The sequence below is a fragment of the Strigops habroptila genome, chromosome 3 (genome assembly GCF_004027225.2).
Source record: "Strigops habroptila isolate Jane chromosome 3, bStrHab1.2.pri, whole genome shotgun sequence".
NCBI lineage: Eukaryota > Metazoa > Chordata > Aves > Psittaciformes > Psittacidae > Strigops > Strigops habroptila.
In genome coordinates this window covers 69,788,207-69,805,824 of record NC_044279.2, presented here as the reverse complement: position 1 = coordinate 69,805,824, position 17,618 = coordinate 69,788,207, and the positions used below count along the sequence as shown (strand labels likewise).

Below are 17,618 nucleotides of genomic sequence, written 5' to 3'. Positions count from 1 at the left end.
CTCCTTCAACAGTGAGGAATACCATGACAATTCTCAGGGGGTGACTGCAGCCCCTCTATCTTCATTCCCACTGAACGCTGCCACAGCAGAGGGGTTACTGATACCACATGCAGTCAGCAGAGAAGCTGCGGCTTCTCCAGCTGCGCGACTGCACCACACAATGAGACATGTCAGCCAGACCTTCCTGACAGGCACCGCACCTTCAACGGGAACTGCTGGGTAACCTCAGGGACATAGGCAGCCCCAGCCTGCTTCTTGTGCAGTGACACCACAACGAAGTACTCAAACAGCTGCCTCTCCTGATACTCGATCAAGTCCCGTTCCAAGGTTTGGTACCGCGGGGTTTGCTTCAGGCGAGATTTCACATGCACCAGGCGCTGGCTGTGAGCTATCAAGAAAAAGAGCAGAGATTGTGACGCCGTCTAGCTCTTTGCAGAGAGCACCACAGTGCTTTGCAGAGACTTACAGATAACCTTGACACCACCTCACTGTATTTACTTTGTCAGTGGCTGAGTAAGAGGTGGGAACCATTTGGAAGCTGCACCATAAGTATCTACAGAGATGGGACATTATCTTGGGAGTGCCATAGTCCTGAAGAGTTTTGGCAGCAGATGGATTTCATGGATAGCTTTTACAGCTGAAGACAACCCAAACTGAGATCCATATGGGACATGGTGTAACAGATAATGTCTGGGCATTCATACCTGTGTCTTTCAAAGCCAGCACAGTTAGGTGATTGATCACCTTTGGTCAGAGGAGGCTGTGAGTAGCAATCCCCACCGTTTTACAAGACCAGCACTTGGGTCAGGCTAGAGTTCCACTAGCTAAGCAATGCTGGGGACTCCCAGGTTCACTAACGCAGGCTGGGCTGGAGGCCAACAACAAAGAAACGTGAAAAGAGGTGCAAATGAGAAAAGCTAGCTTGTGCCAGTCCTTCCTGTGCCTAAACCTAATCTCTCAGGACCATGTTTCTACAAGTTCACCCAAGACAATAGGAAAACAAGAAAATCTGCCAAGCAAGCTGTAACTGCAACACACATGAGCTGTGGGACAATAAACATTCCAGCATGGAAAGTAATGAAAAGCTGCCTGCTGAGAAGAGACCAGATGAAATTCCATAAGACCACCCCCCTGCTTTATTTTACAGTCGCATCCCAAATTAAATCTCCATGATGCCTCCCTTACCCCTACTACAAAAGAAAGAATTAACTACAAGCAGAGACTAGAGCACATTCTCACATCTGTGCTTCCCGTGAACGCGGGTGGCAGCGCAACTTTCTGACACAAACAACAACCACCAGGATACTGCAGGAACTCCAAATACTTCAGATGTCTGCTTGGGAGCCTGGGCTTCCTGAAAGATGGTATATACTTTAGGAAGGACACTTGACCTTTTGTCTAGTAAAGTTGTGCCACTCGTGGACTATTCCAGACAATGTAATTTAAAGCAATCTTGAGGTGCCTCTTAAATCAGAGAGTGTAACAATCCTTGGATAGTTAAAACCTTGGAAAAATGGCTTAGACTCCTTTCTCTCACCACCTATTTGCTCTAAGGCTGTAATTCAAAAGTTTTCAGAAGTGGTTTCTATTTCACCAGGGACTTCAAAAGGAGCAATGTCATAGCAATGCTGAGTGCTTCTGAAAAGCTCGTTCAAGCCCTGCGTTGTTTATATTCTGTGCAACCCACTAAAGATACGGGATTTTACTGCTGTCACCATGGCAGAGTTTGTCTTTGAACATTTTTCCTTCCCAAGGGTCAGCACTTATGGCTCTGACATGCAGTCTGATGATTGCTGTTTGATGATTTACTGTGTCTCAGATGATGTACGGTGACTTGCTACGCAGAGGTAACTGGCTGGTGTGTTTAGTCTGTTAAGTAAAACATACAAACCTGAAAGTCCCAGATAAAAGAGACTTGTTCAATCATCTCACTTTCTTATTTAAAAATAGGGAAGTCAACAGTTCAACAAGGCATAAAGCAAAATACAGGTGCAGCTAGAGCAAACAGCAAGTGCCAGAGCTCCTGCTCACGCTTATGTAGACTCGCACAGTCACTCAGATAGACGGATATCGTTCAGTCACATGCTGTTGGATTTGAGGTGAGTTCACACAGTCATCCTTGGTTCTCCTCTATAGGCAGTTCCTAGCTGCAGTTATACAGATGCTACAGGGAAACACAGGATGATGCACATGACTCACTATGGCAACCAGTAACAGACAAGAGTTTGAGTCTTCCTGGGCACATTTACATTGCCTTTCTCAGCTACACCTGAACACAGACTGTATTTCACATTGCGTTTCAAGACAGTTGTGAATGTAATTTCTGCTCATCCCGGGTGCAAACTCTCTCTCCCTGTCTACAGGCTAGCCAGAGAACCTGTCAAAACATAGGCAGTGGCAGCAATTTTCACCTTGATCTTGCTGACACAGCAGTAAAGATAAAAGATTTCCCAATGCAGAGAGCAAGAGCATACAGTAGTTCTTGCGTGGGAACCTGTGCTCACAAGAGGGAACTCAGTCTAAGGTTTCTGTTCCAAAAACCTGCAAGAGGGTAAGGATGAGCACTTCTAAGCACAATGCACTGCAATTGGCACAGAGTCCAACTGCTGCTTATGCCTGTGTTTTCAGCTTGAGCACTGACCTGCTACCCAGCTCAGGTGTGCATGTGAGTCAGGAAGCTTTGGAATCTGAGCGACTTTCCATCATGCATTATAACTCTGCCAGGACTTTGAATCTGCCACATAAATTCCTGAAAGACTAATGCCACCAGCATGTTACAGGGCTAATTACCAGTACAAGAAGGTTTCAGCAGAGTATTATTATGGAGACCAAATACTATATAGCTCTACTGGAGTGAAGCAAGCAATGCAGCGCTTTATCCCAACTCAGCCAGTGCACACGAGTTTAACTAGCAATAAAGCATACAGTGCAATTCTGTTTTCCCAGCTAGCTAGTCTGGCTGGTGGGTTATCTCCCTTAGAAAATGGGTAGTGCTGTTTCTGAACACCCTGTCCCATGCAATACTGCTTCTGTCAGCCTGGTCACACATCTGTGACTGTGTACTTAGAAAAACCTCACTGTGTTTCCACAGAGTCCAAGCCATATCCTAGGCAAGTCAGTGCAAAGAGCTTTGATGGGAATTGGAATCAATGTTTGGTTTGAAGCCCTATAGTCTGCCCACAGATTTTCTTATGCAGTATTGAGATCTTTGTTTTCTCACTGTGTTCTGAGTGGAAACAAGCTCCTTCTCCAAAGGCAGAACACAGAAGCCATTTGCTCTCTTTAGGCATTTGCTTACCTTTCAGCTTCTCTTCGGTATCACTGTCCGATTCACTGTTTTCATCTGTAACTAGGAAAAAAGAAAGGGGAGGATGTATTAAGTAAAGCTTATTTATAACTGTGCATTTCTTACCACTGACATAAGAAAACCAGACCTGGCAACTTCAGAGGGAAAACAGTATAGATCCCAAGTGCCTTGTTCTTTTCAAGGGTGCAGATACCCACAGGCACTTAGCTTACCAACCCTGGTATCTACCCATTCACTCAGGGAATAATAATAATAACACCACCACCACCAGTAATAATAATAATAGTAATAATAATAATAATAATAATAATAATAATAACAACAACAACAACAACCACCACCACCACCCCACTCAAATCAATTTTGCACAGCCAGAAGAGTTGCATAAAGAAGAAAATGCCAAAGCAGCATTTTATCCAAGTCTAAAGCACAACACCAAGGCAAAATACTGATTCATATGCAGTAGTTTGCAGGTCAAGGGATAAGAACAAGCAAACAAACAAAAAACCAATTGCCAGACCAAATCAGGCTCAAAGTCTATATGGTCCAGTAGCCTGTTTCTGTCAATGATGCCTGAGATGCTTCAAAGAAGGGTATAAAATGAGGCAGAGACAAGTCTGGGATGCTTCCCCTGAAGGTTCATATAAACACACTCATCCACCCTGGGGATGTATATCTTACATGAAATAGGATAAACAGTAACAAGTAATTGTGGGAAACAATTAGTGGACAGCTTTCGCTGGAAATCAGAGTGTTTTGGAAAAAGCACCATGTTGGGAAGATGTAATTTAAAGTTTTACAGAGATGAGATGTTTAAAAGTAATTGCTTTGAAGTACCTGAACACTTCTGGCATGCTGTTAACTGACAGTGGGAGGCTGAAAGTCTTAATCTTGCTATGATGGAGATGGTCCTAGAGTTAAATCTGGAAACCCTGATTTCCAACGGAGGCTATTTGTTTATTGGAATGCTGAAGGAGCCAAGACTGTTTCAAAATTTACCATCTTCCATTGGACAGTTCACTAAAGTGACACATTCCCGCAAAATATTTTGATCTCAACAAATCAGACGTTTTGGACAGAAAAAGCTCCACAGCTTCCAGGCTGTTCCAGAAATAGACATCAAAAACGGGGGGACATTTTTGGTGTGACCCGTAAGGTTATCATGTAAACCCACAGAATGAAAATTAAGCAAGAAAAACAAAAAAGTTCCACTTTCATGAAAGCCTTTTGGGCAGAGGAACAGCCTTTATCTTCCCAAAAGAAAGGGTGGAAGCCCCAGCTCAATCTCACTCTGGACTGCTACGAAACATCACATAAATCACTAAGCCAGCCTAAACTCTAAGACAAGTCCTCAAAAAGTCTCAGATGTAATTCAAAGTTCCTTTACCTTTCCCTGAATTGCTCTCTGTAGACTGCGATAGTCTCTTGACGCGTTTCTTTCCCCTTCGTGCCTCATAAATGGCATTGATTTTCAACACGAGCTGCTCAGCAAACACACAAACAAACAAACAAGGTGATTTTTCTCCCCAGGCAGGAAAGAAAGTTAGAGCTTCATGCAAAGTGCTCTGTTTCCCAATACTGGCCTTCCTGAAACTCTTCACTTGAGAACCTGCCCTGGTCCGCAAGTTTGAAAGCAGAACTGGCTGGAGGATGACAGCAAACTTTAATGTCTTTATGCCTTTAACACCTGCTGGAAAAGCCTTCATACCAAGCATGGGGGAAACACATCATACAAGGAATGATGAAGAAATTGAGATGGGTGGAAGCCAATAATGCTGAAGTACTTTATAGTAGTGTTTTTCTTTGCAAATCCTTTAATCCCTGGCCTCCCAGCTGACCAGGAGCAAGGACATCTCAGCGTTGGGCATAGCTGGGCTTAGTGGCTCATTCAGTGCCTCTGGTCTCCTTATCCATCCCTGAAGGGGAGAGGAACTGCAGGAGGACCATGCCAGGCTTCCCCAAGCCTCCTTAAGCAGAGCTGCCTCCTTGTCAAGGTCCCAGGCAGGAGCAGCAAGACATGGCCACAGCATTCAGATTTATTCCAGGCAGTCTGGGATCCCTGCACACGTGTCCTGACAGCTCAAGGTAAGACAGGCCCACCACACACTTGGTCAGGGAATTCTGAATCCAAGGGAGAGGCAGGATGCTCTGCTGTGAAAGTACAGCCTCCACACAGCCACCCAGCTCAAGTCTCAGGTTGATCTTGCCACTGACACAGTAAATCTCGGTTCTGAGCCTGCTCTGCAAGATTGCTCAGTGGCAATGCCTGGTAAATATATATACTTGTGATCTTCCCTTCAGTTGACATAATAGCATGTGTGAACACACTGACAGAGCTCAAGCACATGCACAGATGCATAGGCATACTGGGAAAGAAAACCCTAGATGTTTGTAGTCTTTGGCTCATTCCTGAAGAGGGGAACAGAGAGAGGGCATTCAATAATCGATATGCAAACATGAACACAGATCTGGCAACCAGGAAACAAAGATGATACACAAACACATCCCTTTGCCCCCCACATGAAAACTGTGGGTTCAGAAAAAAATCACCACGGACAGTCCCCGGTAGCCTCTGCTTGTTCTGCAAAGCCTGGGATAAGCAACTGTGGTTTTATAACTGTGTTTTTGAAACATTCAATAGACAGACTAGTGCCAAACCTCATTTGGACTGAATACACTTCCTGCTAGATCTGAAAGAAAATAAAACTGAAACGGAGTCATGCTGTATCCAAACATGAAGTAGGAAACGTTGCTCCAGAGAGCCCTCCTAACTATAGAGAACTTTTTTTGTCACTCAAATATCAGTATTTTCATTGTTCGCTTCCAATCACACCCTACCTTGATTTAGGAACAGCCAATGCATGAATCAGGCCTAGCAAAGAACAGATTGCCAGGAAAGAACAACAGCACACAGACAACTTCTGACTCTCCTATGCATCAAGCAAGGAAAGAAATATGACGGGGTACATCTTTTGTGAAAATACTAATTGCTTTTCACCCCCCTCTGACAAACTTCAACTTTTATACAAAAATTAAAATGCTTTTTTTCTTGTTATTATTTTCTCTTTCCAGACAATCATGATTGTCAGGGGAGAGAAAAATAGCTTCTTCAAAACTTGCGGAGATGTTGGTGAGCCTTCTCCTTCAGGCAGGAAGGGGGTCAAACACAAGTCAAGCCAACTGCCAGGACAACAGCTATGTTACAGGGATGCCACATTGGAAACTAAGGAAAACATCTCACACTTGAATTGCTATCTGGAAAAGACAAAGAGAGAAAGCCCTAGATTTACCTTGGGAATCTTCCTTCTCCTCTTGCCATTCTGAGGGTCTCCCAAGGAGAAGACAGTGTCATCTGGACTGCTGGGGGTCGATGGAGGGCTGATTTTGGATGGTGACCCAGTTCCATCACGGCTCAGTTTCCGTATGTCTGGCAGCTTGAAACTCCTCCGCTCTGAGTTTTGTCGGAAAAAAATGGGCTTGGAAAGCAACTGGAAATGGAGGAGAAGGAATGAATGAACGAAGTACCTCACATGCCTTTGCTTCATTGCTGTCATGGTGGGGCAGCTGCAGCACCCAGCTGGCAAAACAGCCCTGAGAATGCTTGTGGATTTCTGCATACACAAGGAACTCACCCAGCCACCACGCTAGACCAGGACTAGCTTGACCAGCAATTTAACCATCCCAAATTCATTCCAGACCAGAACACAGTCTCGGGGGTTGGCCAAGAAGCCTTGCTCCAGTGTGAAAAAAAGTCTCCTGGGACTTGTGTAATCCAGAGGCTGGGACTGTAAACAGGACAAGACTAACCAACCATCAACCACAAGCATTTAGGATAAGGAGCAGCTAGCCAGGAGGAAGAGAGAAGCAGTGAGACCAGACAGAAAGCACTGGCAGTATGGCTGTCTTTGACAGTAACCAGAAATAACTGTTTCAGAGGGGGGTACAAGAAATGCCATGATAGGCAATTATGGAGACTGGTTTCCTCCTTAGCTCATCAGCAAGTTCAGTGAGAGCACAACAGTAGATCTTTAAGTAGCAAAGTTCTTAAAGTCCCTAACCAAAAACAACACCGGAGAAACAGAAAGCTCAGCTCCAGATAAAGAAGGCCAAACCGCTTCTTGCCAGAAATATGCTCAATAAGAGCTCTTTTTGTCTTCTCCTACAGAATTTCCCAGCAGTTATGACAAGATGAAGTCCCACCTTTTGTGAGCACTGTGCCTGCACTCCCAGAGGATGTATCTCCCTGGCATTAAGCGGTGTGGGGGAGAGGTATGCAAGCTAATTCTGAACAAGTCACAGCAGCACTGTAGCTGAGGCAGCATAATGGTCTGCCTCAATCAACAGACACACTCAGCAGAGTTATTAGCCAGACCAATTCACTCAGGTGTCTCTGGATGGTTTGGCAGAAGATGCTCAACTCACAAAAACGCCTACCACCCACAGAGAAGTCACACATTAAAATGAGACTGGGAAAAGCCTTTGCAATGAAGAATTTCATCCTGCACTAGTTATACAAGCTACTACTGAAAGTCTGCCCAGTCCCATTCACCATCAGTCTCTGGCCTGGGTAGGCTCTGATTCACACTGCAGTTGCAAACCCAAGAGAGCTGCAGCACTTCTTTTCTGACTGATGCAGATCACAGCTTTTAGATGTCGAAGCACTGTAGTGTAACTTAATTACTCCTGTGCAGCTCTTTACCAAGTGTCTCCTGCTGGGCACCATATCTATGCTGAAAGGTATTCCTGTGTAACACCCCAGCCCCCTTTTGATAGCAGAGGTGGGAACTCAGGGTGCGCAGGTGATTGCAAAGCTCCCTGAGGGAAATCAGCTTCATTGCAACACTCATATATAGACCCTTGCTGCTCTAGAACTAACTAGCAACAAGGAGAATGGACTGAGAACCACAGAACAATTTTACCTTTTAAATGTTGAATTGCCCTAAGAATCTTCAGCTTCTGCTTAAGCTGGTTGCAAAACAGCAACACATCAAGAAATGCTGCATGTCAAACTTCTGAAAATGTTGGGTAACAGCTCTAATAATAGCTGTAACTTGGAGAGCATGGGAAAACCCTCTGGTCAGAAAAACGTGTTTAGATCTGCTATCCACTCTGAACCCAGTTGTTACCAAGATGACTTCTGCTGTCACACTGTCCCTGCTGTTTCAGGCTTGAACTATCTAAACAGACAACAGGAACCAACAAACATTTCAGGAGGCTGAGAGCAGGGCTGCCTTTGGTGAGCCCTGAGCTCTGAGCAAGAAGCACAGACCAATGTTACACCTCTTCTTTTGGTTTCACTACCAAGGAGCAAAACTGCACCAGGCTGTGAGCCGTGCTGCTGGTGAGGACACCCTTTTAGTACTGGCCCCCTAAGAGGGGACTGGCATTGCATCACTTACCAGCAACCAGTCTCACCAAGGAGAGAGCAAAAGAAGCATCCTAAGGGAGGGGGCTGCAGATTCATCTGGGCATTGGGCAGACTGTGCACTGCCCACTGACCCTGCACCAAGACCACTGCAGGGCTTGATTACCCAAGCACTTAAACGCCCTCTTTGAGGGGAGGAAGACTTTTCTTGCACTATGTTAGCAGAAGGTCTTCCCTCCTACCAGGGAAAGGTAGCCCTGGCGTGAAAAAAAGTGAAAGCCAACAAAGCATTTGTACAAGGGAGTGCTGTTTTTTTACCTTGCTAAAGGGCTATAAATCCCCTCTTACCACACTGTACTCTGGGGTAAAAGACAAAAAAGGAAAAATCCTGACATGATGAAAGTCATTGACAAATCCCCACTTTTTCCATACAGGACTTGGATTTCATGCAAAAACCTGCTGAAGTAGAAGAGATGGTCATTTGAATCAAAGTACCTTAGTGGGAGTCCCAGGTACAGAAGAGGTGGGGGATGCTGGGAAGGTCAGGACACATTTCTTCCCCAGACAGCGGCTGTTGGTCTCAATGTCTTCATAAGGGTTTTCTTTCGATGGTGGATCTGCAGCAAAAAGCCACAAGCAAGAGACTGTAAGTGCAGCAAATCCTTGAGGTTTGCCATAAAAATCTGTTTGGGGATCTGCTGGCTTTCTCCCACCTCCCACATCAGACATAAAGACCTGTTCTCAAGCATTCCTGCAATTGCCTCATTCTCTCCACAGCCCTAGAAGTCCAGCTGCTCACTGGACACTGTCCAAACCCTGACACTGACACATGCAGCCATAGGAACGTATCACAGATACTACAGATGGAACAGACCCAGAAAGTCCTCAAGTTCATTTCCCTGCCTTCAGAGGAGCTGTGAGGTTCTCATGCACATCAGCCCATAATTGCATTTCCTTCCTTCCAGCCTTCTGCTTAGAATTGTCCAAATGAAACTGAGAGCTGAAGGGCAGCATAAAGGTTCTCTCTCTTCTGTTTAAAGCCCATGTTTAGAGGGACCTCTAGTCATCACTTGATGGGGGTTGAAGCAATGCACTGCTCTTGGGCTGACTGCATGAAGATTTAATCCACTCTCTGAACATGGATGTCTATCACACAACACAGGCCTTCAAACGCATCTACCAGCCACGTATGTCTCAACCTCACAGGCTCCACTTTAGAAAGAGGAAGGAATTTGCTTCACCTAACCCAGGCCATCCAAAGTCAGGATGCTCTCTCCCTGAAGGAGGGTTGGGGAGAGACACCTCTGAAATACCATTCATCTCATTCTTACCCAGGATCCCCTCAAAAACACAAGACTTGAATGACCACATAGAGGTGTCCCTTTCCTTCCACTGATTCTGGAGATGAAGCACACAACTAATTCCAGTTTTTAACACCCAAAATTACATATAATGAACTTCTTACATCTCACTCTTCAGCAGTGCTGGAAAATGCAAACATTACTATCCTCTCTCCACTGCCATCATTTAATGCCATCCCAGCTGGGAGTTGAAGCAATGGCCTTTCTCTTACTGTCACTAATGCTTGGCTGAGAACAAAGACTGGAGGTCAGTGATGCTGCAGGCCTCTGGAGCAGGGACCAGTAATGGCTGTAGGATCTAACTGCCTCGCTCCCACTGCCTGCCCTGCTGGGCAGAAGTGCAGCTGAAGTCTTCAGACAAGGACAGAAACCCAAGTTTTTTTCCAACACTGTCTTCTACACTGGCTTGGTGATAGCCAGCACTACAGTGGTGAATCTCAATTCACCAAGGAGGAGTAGGTAAGCATGTGTGACACCAGCAAAGCGAGGCTGCATGAGCATTTTGTCAGCAAACGTGCTCCTGTGCTTTAAAGTGGCTCCACTTTCTAATTTCAGTGGCACATTTCAGTACTGAAAATATACTTTTTTACAGCTGTTACATACTGGGTAGATTGGAGAAAAAAGAACAAGCTTGGGTCCTGTTGCTTCACCCATCCTCAAACTGCTTGGCAGCACGTCCGATTAGTTTCAGTCTAAAAGAACAAACACTGTTTCCCTCCTTTTGACAAATAAACCTAGTCATAATCTGCCCAGTACAATTTTCAATATTCCAGGTAAGCAGTGGGGAACAGGTAAAAAGACTGGTGCATGAAGAGAATCTGTATGATTTGCTGGGAAAGGGAATGGTTCTTCCAGCAACAGCTGAGCCCCCACAAGACACACATATGGACATGGGTGTATGTGTGTGCTTGCATGCCCTGATGGACACACAGGACTGTCAGTAGTGTCCTGTGGCTGAAGTCTCAGTACCCCCTCCACTGGTGTGGTTTTCACATGTTGTTTGTTTCGTGCACTATATGTGCCTGTGGTCTTGTGAAAGACAACACCATAGCTTTTTCTGAGTTATCCCTGTGCATCCCTTTTCCCAAGCTTCCGTGGTACCACCACCAGGACTGCAGGAACCAATTAAACATCACTGCCTCCAGGCAAAGCCTAAACATGCAGCAAGAGAACAAACACGCCCCATTAGCTGACAATTACCCATAACTTCTAATGGGTTTTCTTCTAATCTTTGCAACTAAAAGCCAAGGGGGAAAGGAATTTCAGCCTGGGATTTGAGTTCCCTGCAAGCTTGGGACACAGGGGTGCTCTTGTGTTTGAATGGATGGATTTGCCTATACAGCCACTCTGTAATGCTATCCATGTTATTCCAGCTGATGAGGTGACCCTTACTCAGTGGTTTCTGAGACCTCCCACCACACAAAACAACCAGCAGCTGCTCAGGCACTCTCTGTCCCTTTGCTCCCCAAATAAAGAGAAGAAAAAAAGCAAACAGGAGGCCGACAGCTTCAAAAATGTCAAAAAGGACAGACTGGCATCACCAGTCTGCCATCGGTCCCAAAGGAACACAATTCATTTGATAGATCTTTCTCATGCTCCTGAGAAAGCACAGCTCTTCCCATGCCAAGGAACACAGACCACCTTTGTAGGATTTCAGCTGCATGGTGAGAGCTATGCAGCTATTATCTTCCTATTCTGCTAAACTCAGCCAAGAGCTTTACACAGCACCAGCCTACAGCTGCTAAAACTTATTAAGGCTTTTTCAATGCTTCTATGTTCCATAAAAGGCCATCTAACTCACAGGATTAAAAAACATTACAGAAATTGGGAATGTTACCATAAATAATCTTTAAAATGGCATTGATCTGCCATCAAAGTTAGAGAATGAAGTAAAATTCAATTTCAAAGATTGTGGGACCTAGTTTTTCATTTCAGTGGCACCTGAAGCCATACACAGCCCTATTTCTGAACTGTGGAACTGATTTTAAGGCTGTTTCCAGACTATTCACATTATCTCAGCAGCAACAAGCTCATCACAGCGGACAGACCAGAGCTGTGAGAACTAGTCCACAGGAGAAAAGAAAGACAGAGGAGAGATGCCAGCAAAAAAGAAAAGCTTGCTCTCACATGCCTCAGGTTCATCTTTGAAGCTGATGAGTTCTGAAATATTCTGTTTATTTTTCTTATTACTTGCCAATAATCTGTGTAAAATATGTCTTGGTTTGCATTTGGATAATAAACATAGTTTAATCAGCACCTCCGGTGAGTGCCTGTTAACCAACTGTCTTCCCAGTTACTCAGCATCAGGAGCCAAATCCCTTCCCTATCCAAAACTCCTACCCAGGATGTCTTCATAGACGTTCTCCTCGGATAAAGTGCGTGTGAGGGCCAGCTTGGTCTGCGCATACCAATCCACCCGGCCGGTCTCAGACGATGACTGCAGCAAGTCTTCAAACTCATACGACTTCCTGCACCGTCGATGGGAGGGGAGAAGGAGCAAAGAGGAGAGCAATACAGTTAACCTGCATTTACAGCCAAATCACAACTAATTCACTGCTCCAACACGCCACACAGTTGGCAAAATGAAATATGGAGAAGAGAATGTTTCATCGCCTCATCCCACATAAAGCATGAAAAAGCAACACTGGGATTGGTTATTTTTATCAGCCACACAAATAAAGGCATTTCGGGGACACCATAGATAATCTGGGTTGTCGTGCCAACAGTACACTGTGAAGACAGAAGCATTAAGTGGCACATCCTGCAACCCTGCAAAGAACTTTAGGCCATGAGAGGTCCCTTTTACAACCCAGATCCCACCCTCGGCAGGAATAGGGTAGCCCCAAACCAGCTCTCTTTGAGCACTACAAGAAAGCAATACTCGCACACAGGATGGCAGAATGGGTAAAAACAATCAAGTGTCCTCCACTAACAAACCTGGAGTGTTTCAATTTCCCTCCTGCACCTAACCCAGGAAGTTTTAGGTGACAGTTTATGCAGAGGGCATTAGAAACAGCTGTGCATTTTACACTCCACACCCCTAAAATGTGTGACAATCACGTAGGAGGGGAGAGAAGGCAAGAAAGTGCTCCAGAAGAATATATACACATCAGATTCAGTTAGAGGCATAGGTTTACTATGAACAGTGAAACTGCTGCGGTAGAGACTAGAGATTATCATTCCAGACACCGTTCCAGACCAGCTGTAGTCATTTTGTAATTACATAGATTTTCTGCTAAAACACCAAAACAAAACCCCAAACCCTTCAATCTTGGGCTTGAAGGTTAAGCCACATAATACAGTGACCTTAAACCCCAAATCTGCCATGACTTATCCCTGCACAAATATCCTGTGAAGCTGTTCGTGCTGGCCACTCGTATGTTCTCAGAGAGATGACTGAGTGCTGGGAATGGCCAACAAGGCTCTCCGGGATTACGAGTGGCCAGGGAAGATCCATCCCTCCCAGAGAGACATGGGAAGGTGAGACTCCACCATCAAGACCAACACCTTTGTGAAATAGGGCTCAAATACCTGTGGTCGGCGTTGTTCTTGTGCTTCCCGCTCCAGAGCCTCCTGCTGACAGCTGATGGGGGAGGAGAAGAGGGCAGAGGTGGGGGAGGAATGGATGGCAGAGGGGGTAAGTTTCTTTTATTCCTAGCTGCTGGCACCCAGTCCTCTTCCCCTTCGTGTTTGAAAGTCCGCCGGGGCTTTGGCAGCGGGTTGATGAAGGGTTTCTTCTCTGGCAGCCCTGGCTCTGTGTACACATTCTCCACCATGCAGTCCTTGGATTTTGCATGAGAAGTTCTTACTTCTTCTAGAGTCCCAAAAATTGGCTCACTGATTTCAGAGTCCAACCCAGGAAGCCTTTTGTTGAGCTCAGCCCCACATATGCTCTCGAGGCCCTCAGGAGCAGTGTGTCCTTGTACTGACTTCTCCTGCAAGTACTGTGGGGAGTAGTAAGTACCAGGCAACTGTGGCTGCAGCTCTGCTGAGCCATCTTTCAAAGCCTTCTCTAGCTTCTTGACCTGACTAAGCACTGAAAGATTCTCCTTCTGGATCTCCCACTTCCCACCTTTCACCTCCTTGCATTTTCCAGGGCTCGATTCCACTTCCTTATCCTTCTGTGCTTCCCCTTTCCGCTCTGCTGCATGCCCTGTGCCTTTCTGAGTTCCTGCTTTCTGCTCATTCTCTTTGCCCATCCCTTTGCTCTCCAGTTCCCAATTCTTATGTCTCTTGGTCTCCACTTTTCGAGTCACTAGTGCTTCCCCACTCGTCTTCTCAGTTATAGAGGGCACCCTGTGCTCCTCTCTAACTCCCTGCTCCTCCTCTCTGCGAGGAGCAGGCTGTGTTTCCTTTTTCCCCTCCCATTCTGAAATTTTGTCCTTGATGCTGAAGGACTTATTCCTCAAGCCAATCTTTCCAGGTGACTGTATATTCTGAGTGCCTCCTATCTGTCTCCTGATTTTACTGTTTTCTTTAACATTCAGATCCACAGATGGGTCACTGATGATCATTTTGGGACTAAGCATGTTCTGCTGAAAGCAGTCTAGCTTTGGATCCAGCATCAAGTTCTCCAAGGCTCCCAGTGGGTTCTTCACCACAGAAGAAACTGGTTCAGCTTCAGGTGTTAAACCCAGGGTGACAGATGCACGTTCAGTATATCTCTCACTCAAAAATCCACAGAAAGGTCTTTCTAATTCCTTCACAGCTGCTGTGTCAGTTTTATCTGCAAGCTTGATCCTACACGCCAAAGACAAAAACAGAAGAAACATTCACCACCACTGCTCACCTTTGGGTTAGTCCATTAATTCCACAAGCTCTACCCATAAAGCTGTTAACAGTAGAGGATGCTCAAACCAAGCACTTGAGAGATGCTATTATGGGAAAGGATGCTCAGGGAAAGGTCCTTCTAGCCAGAACGCAATGCTCTCCTCTTGTTACGACTAAGACACAGTCTGAAATGAAGTCTTTCTCTGTGGCAGAAGTAGGTGGCAGGTGAGAGAGGCAATTTTTGTACATTAGACATGCTGATACCAGTGAGAGAAGTTCACCGGCACTTTTCTGTGTGTGTGTGTGCTCACATGTACAGTAGAGATTTGGACACCATCAGGGCACTAAGGAGGTCCAATGCAAATAAATGTGAAATGGACCATTTGCAAACAGTAGCAAAATTGCTGCTGTTAAACAGAGGAGAAAACATATCATACAGTTGGCACTCCTCTAGTGCCTGCTCAGAGGATCTCTCTTTGTCCATACAAATGTTCCCCAAATTCCTATTAATGCACACAGAATGCACTTTTATGATTATATTTCTGTGGCCTTATCATTCAGGTTATACAAGGGCCTGGGCTCCCAGGCACCCAGGCAAACAACTGAACATCTTTGCTGCTTGAGTCCAAACTGAAAAAACCCTAATACATTTACTCTAGAGATTTCCAAGTGTGTGATATCACAATACTGTGATATTTTACCACAAAGTCCCAGCTAAACAGACAGTTATTCCAAACACAAAATATTTCTGAACTAAAGCACTTAGCCATGTCTCTGGGGTTTGCCTGGGTTTGGGAAAGAGTATCAGGACAACACAAGGTAGTTACTGGGATGCAAACCTCTATCATTAGTCCCATTTAACTGTGATCCAGACACTGAAATTTAACTTGGAAAACTGCTCCGTTAACTTAAATGTACCAAGCATGCCTCTTCCAGAACTTAGTGCTCTTTTAAGAGCATCCATGTGGATACCCTGTGTGCTGGCAGGCCTTGAGCTTTGTCCTGGAGTCAAGCAATGCTGGCAGCCAGCGCAGCCTCAGTTGTAGTGCAAATTGAGTCTGGGATGGGTTTCTGCGCAGAAATGGGACCCAAGCCAGATACTGTTCTTCCCTAGCCTCACAGATATTTAACTCCTGGCTATATCTCAGTGGCAACATCATGCTTTGGTTAAGAGGTGGCACTGCAATGCCCTACTCCTTGGGAAAGGCCATGGCATTCACAAGAAACCAAGGCTGGACATTGGGAAAAACCTGCAATGGGTGGGGACAGCAGGGCTTGTCTGAGAAGTCTGCTGAGCCTCCAGTGTTAAAGACTTTAATTGCAGGTGAGGCAACCATTGACAGGGATCATCAGGCAGGCCTCTGCTAGCACTGTGAGTCTAGAGCATTATCAGTCTGACTGGATGCTAAAATGCACAATGTCACAGTCCTAAGATGGCAATGAAACCACCTGAGAACTACAGGGGTGTGTTTTAACGTGTGAGGAGAGAGGGACAGTGTGGAGCAGAATGAATGTTTCCTTCCTTTGGTTTTCTTTCTGTTGGGGATAATAAACACAAGCAAAGCACCCTTGCACCGAAACATGGAAAGCTCTCACCTCTGAACAGACTTGCAGACACTGCTTTCAGTCTTGCTGCTCACATCGGCCGCCTTGCTAGCTGTCATCATGTCAGCACACAGCAGGGCAGCAGGTCACCTGCAGACAGACACAAGGAAGAGGCATTGCTCTGTGCTCAGCATCCTCCTCTACTTCTACACACGCACACACACATTTTTCCTTGAAATTCAGGAGAAGAGCAGAAGCAAGACATGACAGCTCTCTGGGGACAGCCTCAGTTTCCTTTCTGTGAAATGGGAAGAGGGGTGACAGCATCACCCCTCAGAAGCCCAGGGAGGAGTCAACAGGTTTTGAGGGCAAAAATTATCTTTGACTTGGCATCAGCGGCTGTACCATGACTTTGACTATGGAGCATGTTTCATGAAGGTTTTATTGTTGCCAAAATCTCTGTGGATTTAGGGGTTTTCCCCTTACAGAAGACTAAACCAAAAGCCATTTTAAAACAACCCGTGTTAAGGCCACACGACCAAAGTGGCTCCTGTGCAACAGTGTCACCAGCTTGGGACAGAAAACGTTTTAAGCTTTATAGACACTGCACCATAGCCCCTGTTTTCCTTCTCTCTGGTGGGCCATGTTTGGCTGCTCTGATTTCAGAGGACAGCTCCGCATGGAGGTAAGATAAATCAGCCACAAAAATGAGTCGTTCTGTTTGCCTCCTGATTTCTAGCATTCATGGAGTGACTGTCCCTCTCTTTTGAGTACTGCTGGTCAACGTAACTCAGAGAGACTGTCCTTTTTTATTGCCCCACAATACTCTTACTCATTAAATAAAAGAACTATTCTGTTACCCTGCAGCATCATCTCTCCTCACCTCCCAGGGTGGTCTTCCTGGTCTAGTGGAAGGTGTCCCTTCCCACGGCGGGGGGGTTGGAACCAGATGATCTTTAAAGTCCCTTCCAACTCAAACCATTCTATGATCTTGTAGGCAATATTTGGAATATCTGCAGGCTCTCAAATCTGCGCACTTGGCTGGTCTGCAGATGCTGTCCCACCATGCCTAGCATTTGGCAACAAGTCTGAGAGCCTCAGAAAATGTAGTAGGTCTTGTCACTAACAGAATAAACCCCACCTCAACAGGAACAGTAAAGTACAAAAGGATCTCTCGTTTCCACTGTTCATGTATTTTGAGCAAAGAGAGGAAAAAAGAAAGAAGAAAAAAGATCAGTCTTGTTTGTTCACAGTTTTCTCTCCCTCCCTT

General features: G+C 45.5%; 1 protein-coding gene across 2 annotated transcripts in view; it reads right to left on the bottom strand.

Moving 5' to 3' along the window:
• DENND2A (DENN domain containing 2A) overlaps positions 1 to 17,618 on the bottom strand; it is a 59,408-nt gene that overhangs the window by 18,732 nt on the left and 23,058 nt on the right. For both annotated transcript variants that reach the window (XM_030478661.1, XM_030478662.1), the window contains exons 2-9: positions 16,400 to 16,498; positions 13,565 to 14,773; positions 12,374 to 12,501; positions 9,168 to 9,289; positions 6,598 to 6,795; positions 4,695 to 4,788; positions 3,299 to 3,349; positions 201 to 388 (exon numbers count right to left, since the gene is read on the bottom strand). In XM_030478661.1, coding sequence (XP_030334521.1) covers positions 201 to 388; positions 3,299 to 3,349; positions 4,695 to 4,788; positions 6,598 to 6,795; positions 9,168 to 9,289; positions 12,374 to 12,501; positions 13,565 to 14,773; positions 16,400 to 16,470 — 2,061 coding nt within the window. In that variant the 5' untranslated portion in view covers positions 16,471 to 16,498. The remainder of the gene's footprint in view (positions 1 to 200; positions 389 to 3,298; positions 3,350 to 4,694; positions 4,789 to 6,597; positions 6,796 to 9,167; positions 9,290 to 12,373; positions 12,502 to 13,564; positions 14,774 to 16,399; positions 16,499 to 17,618) is intronic.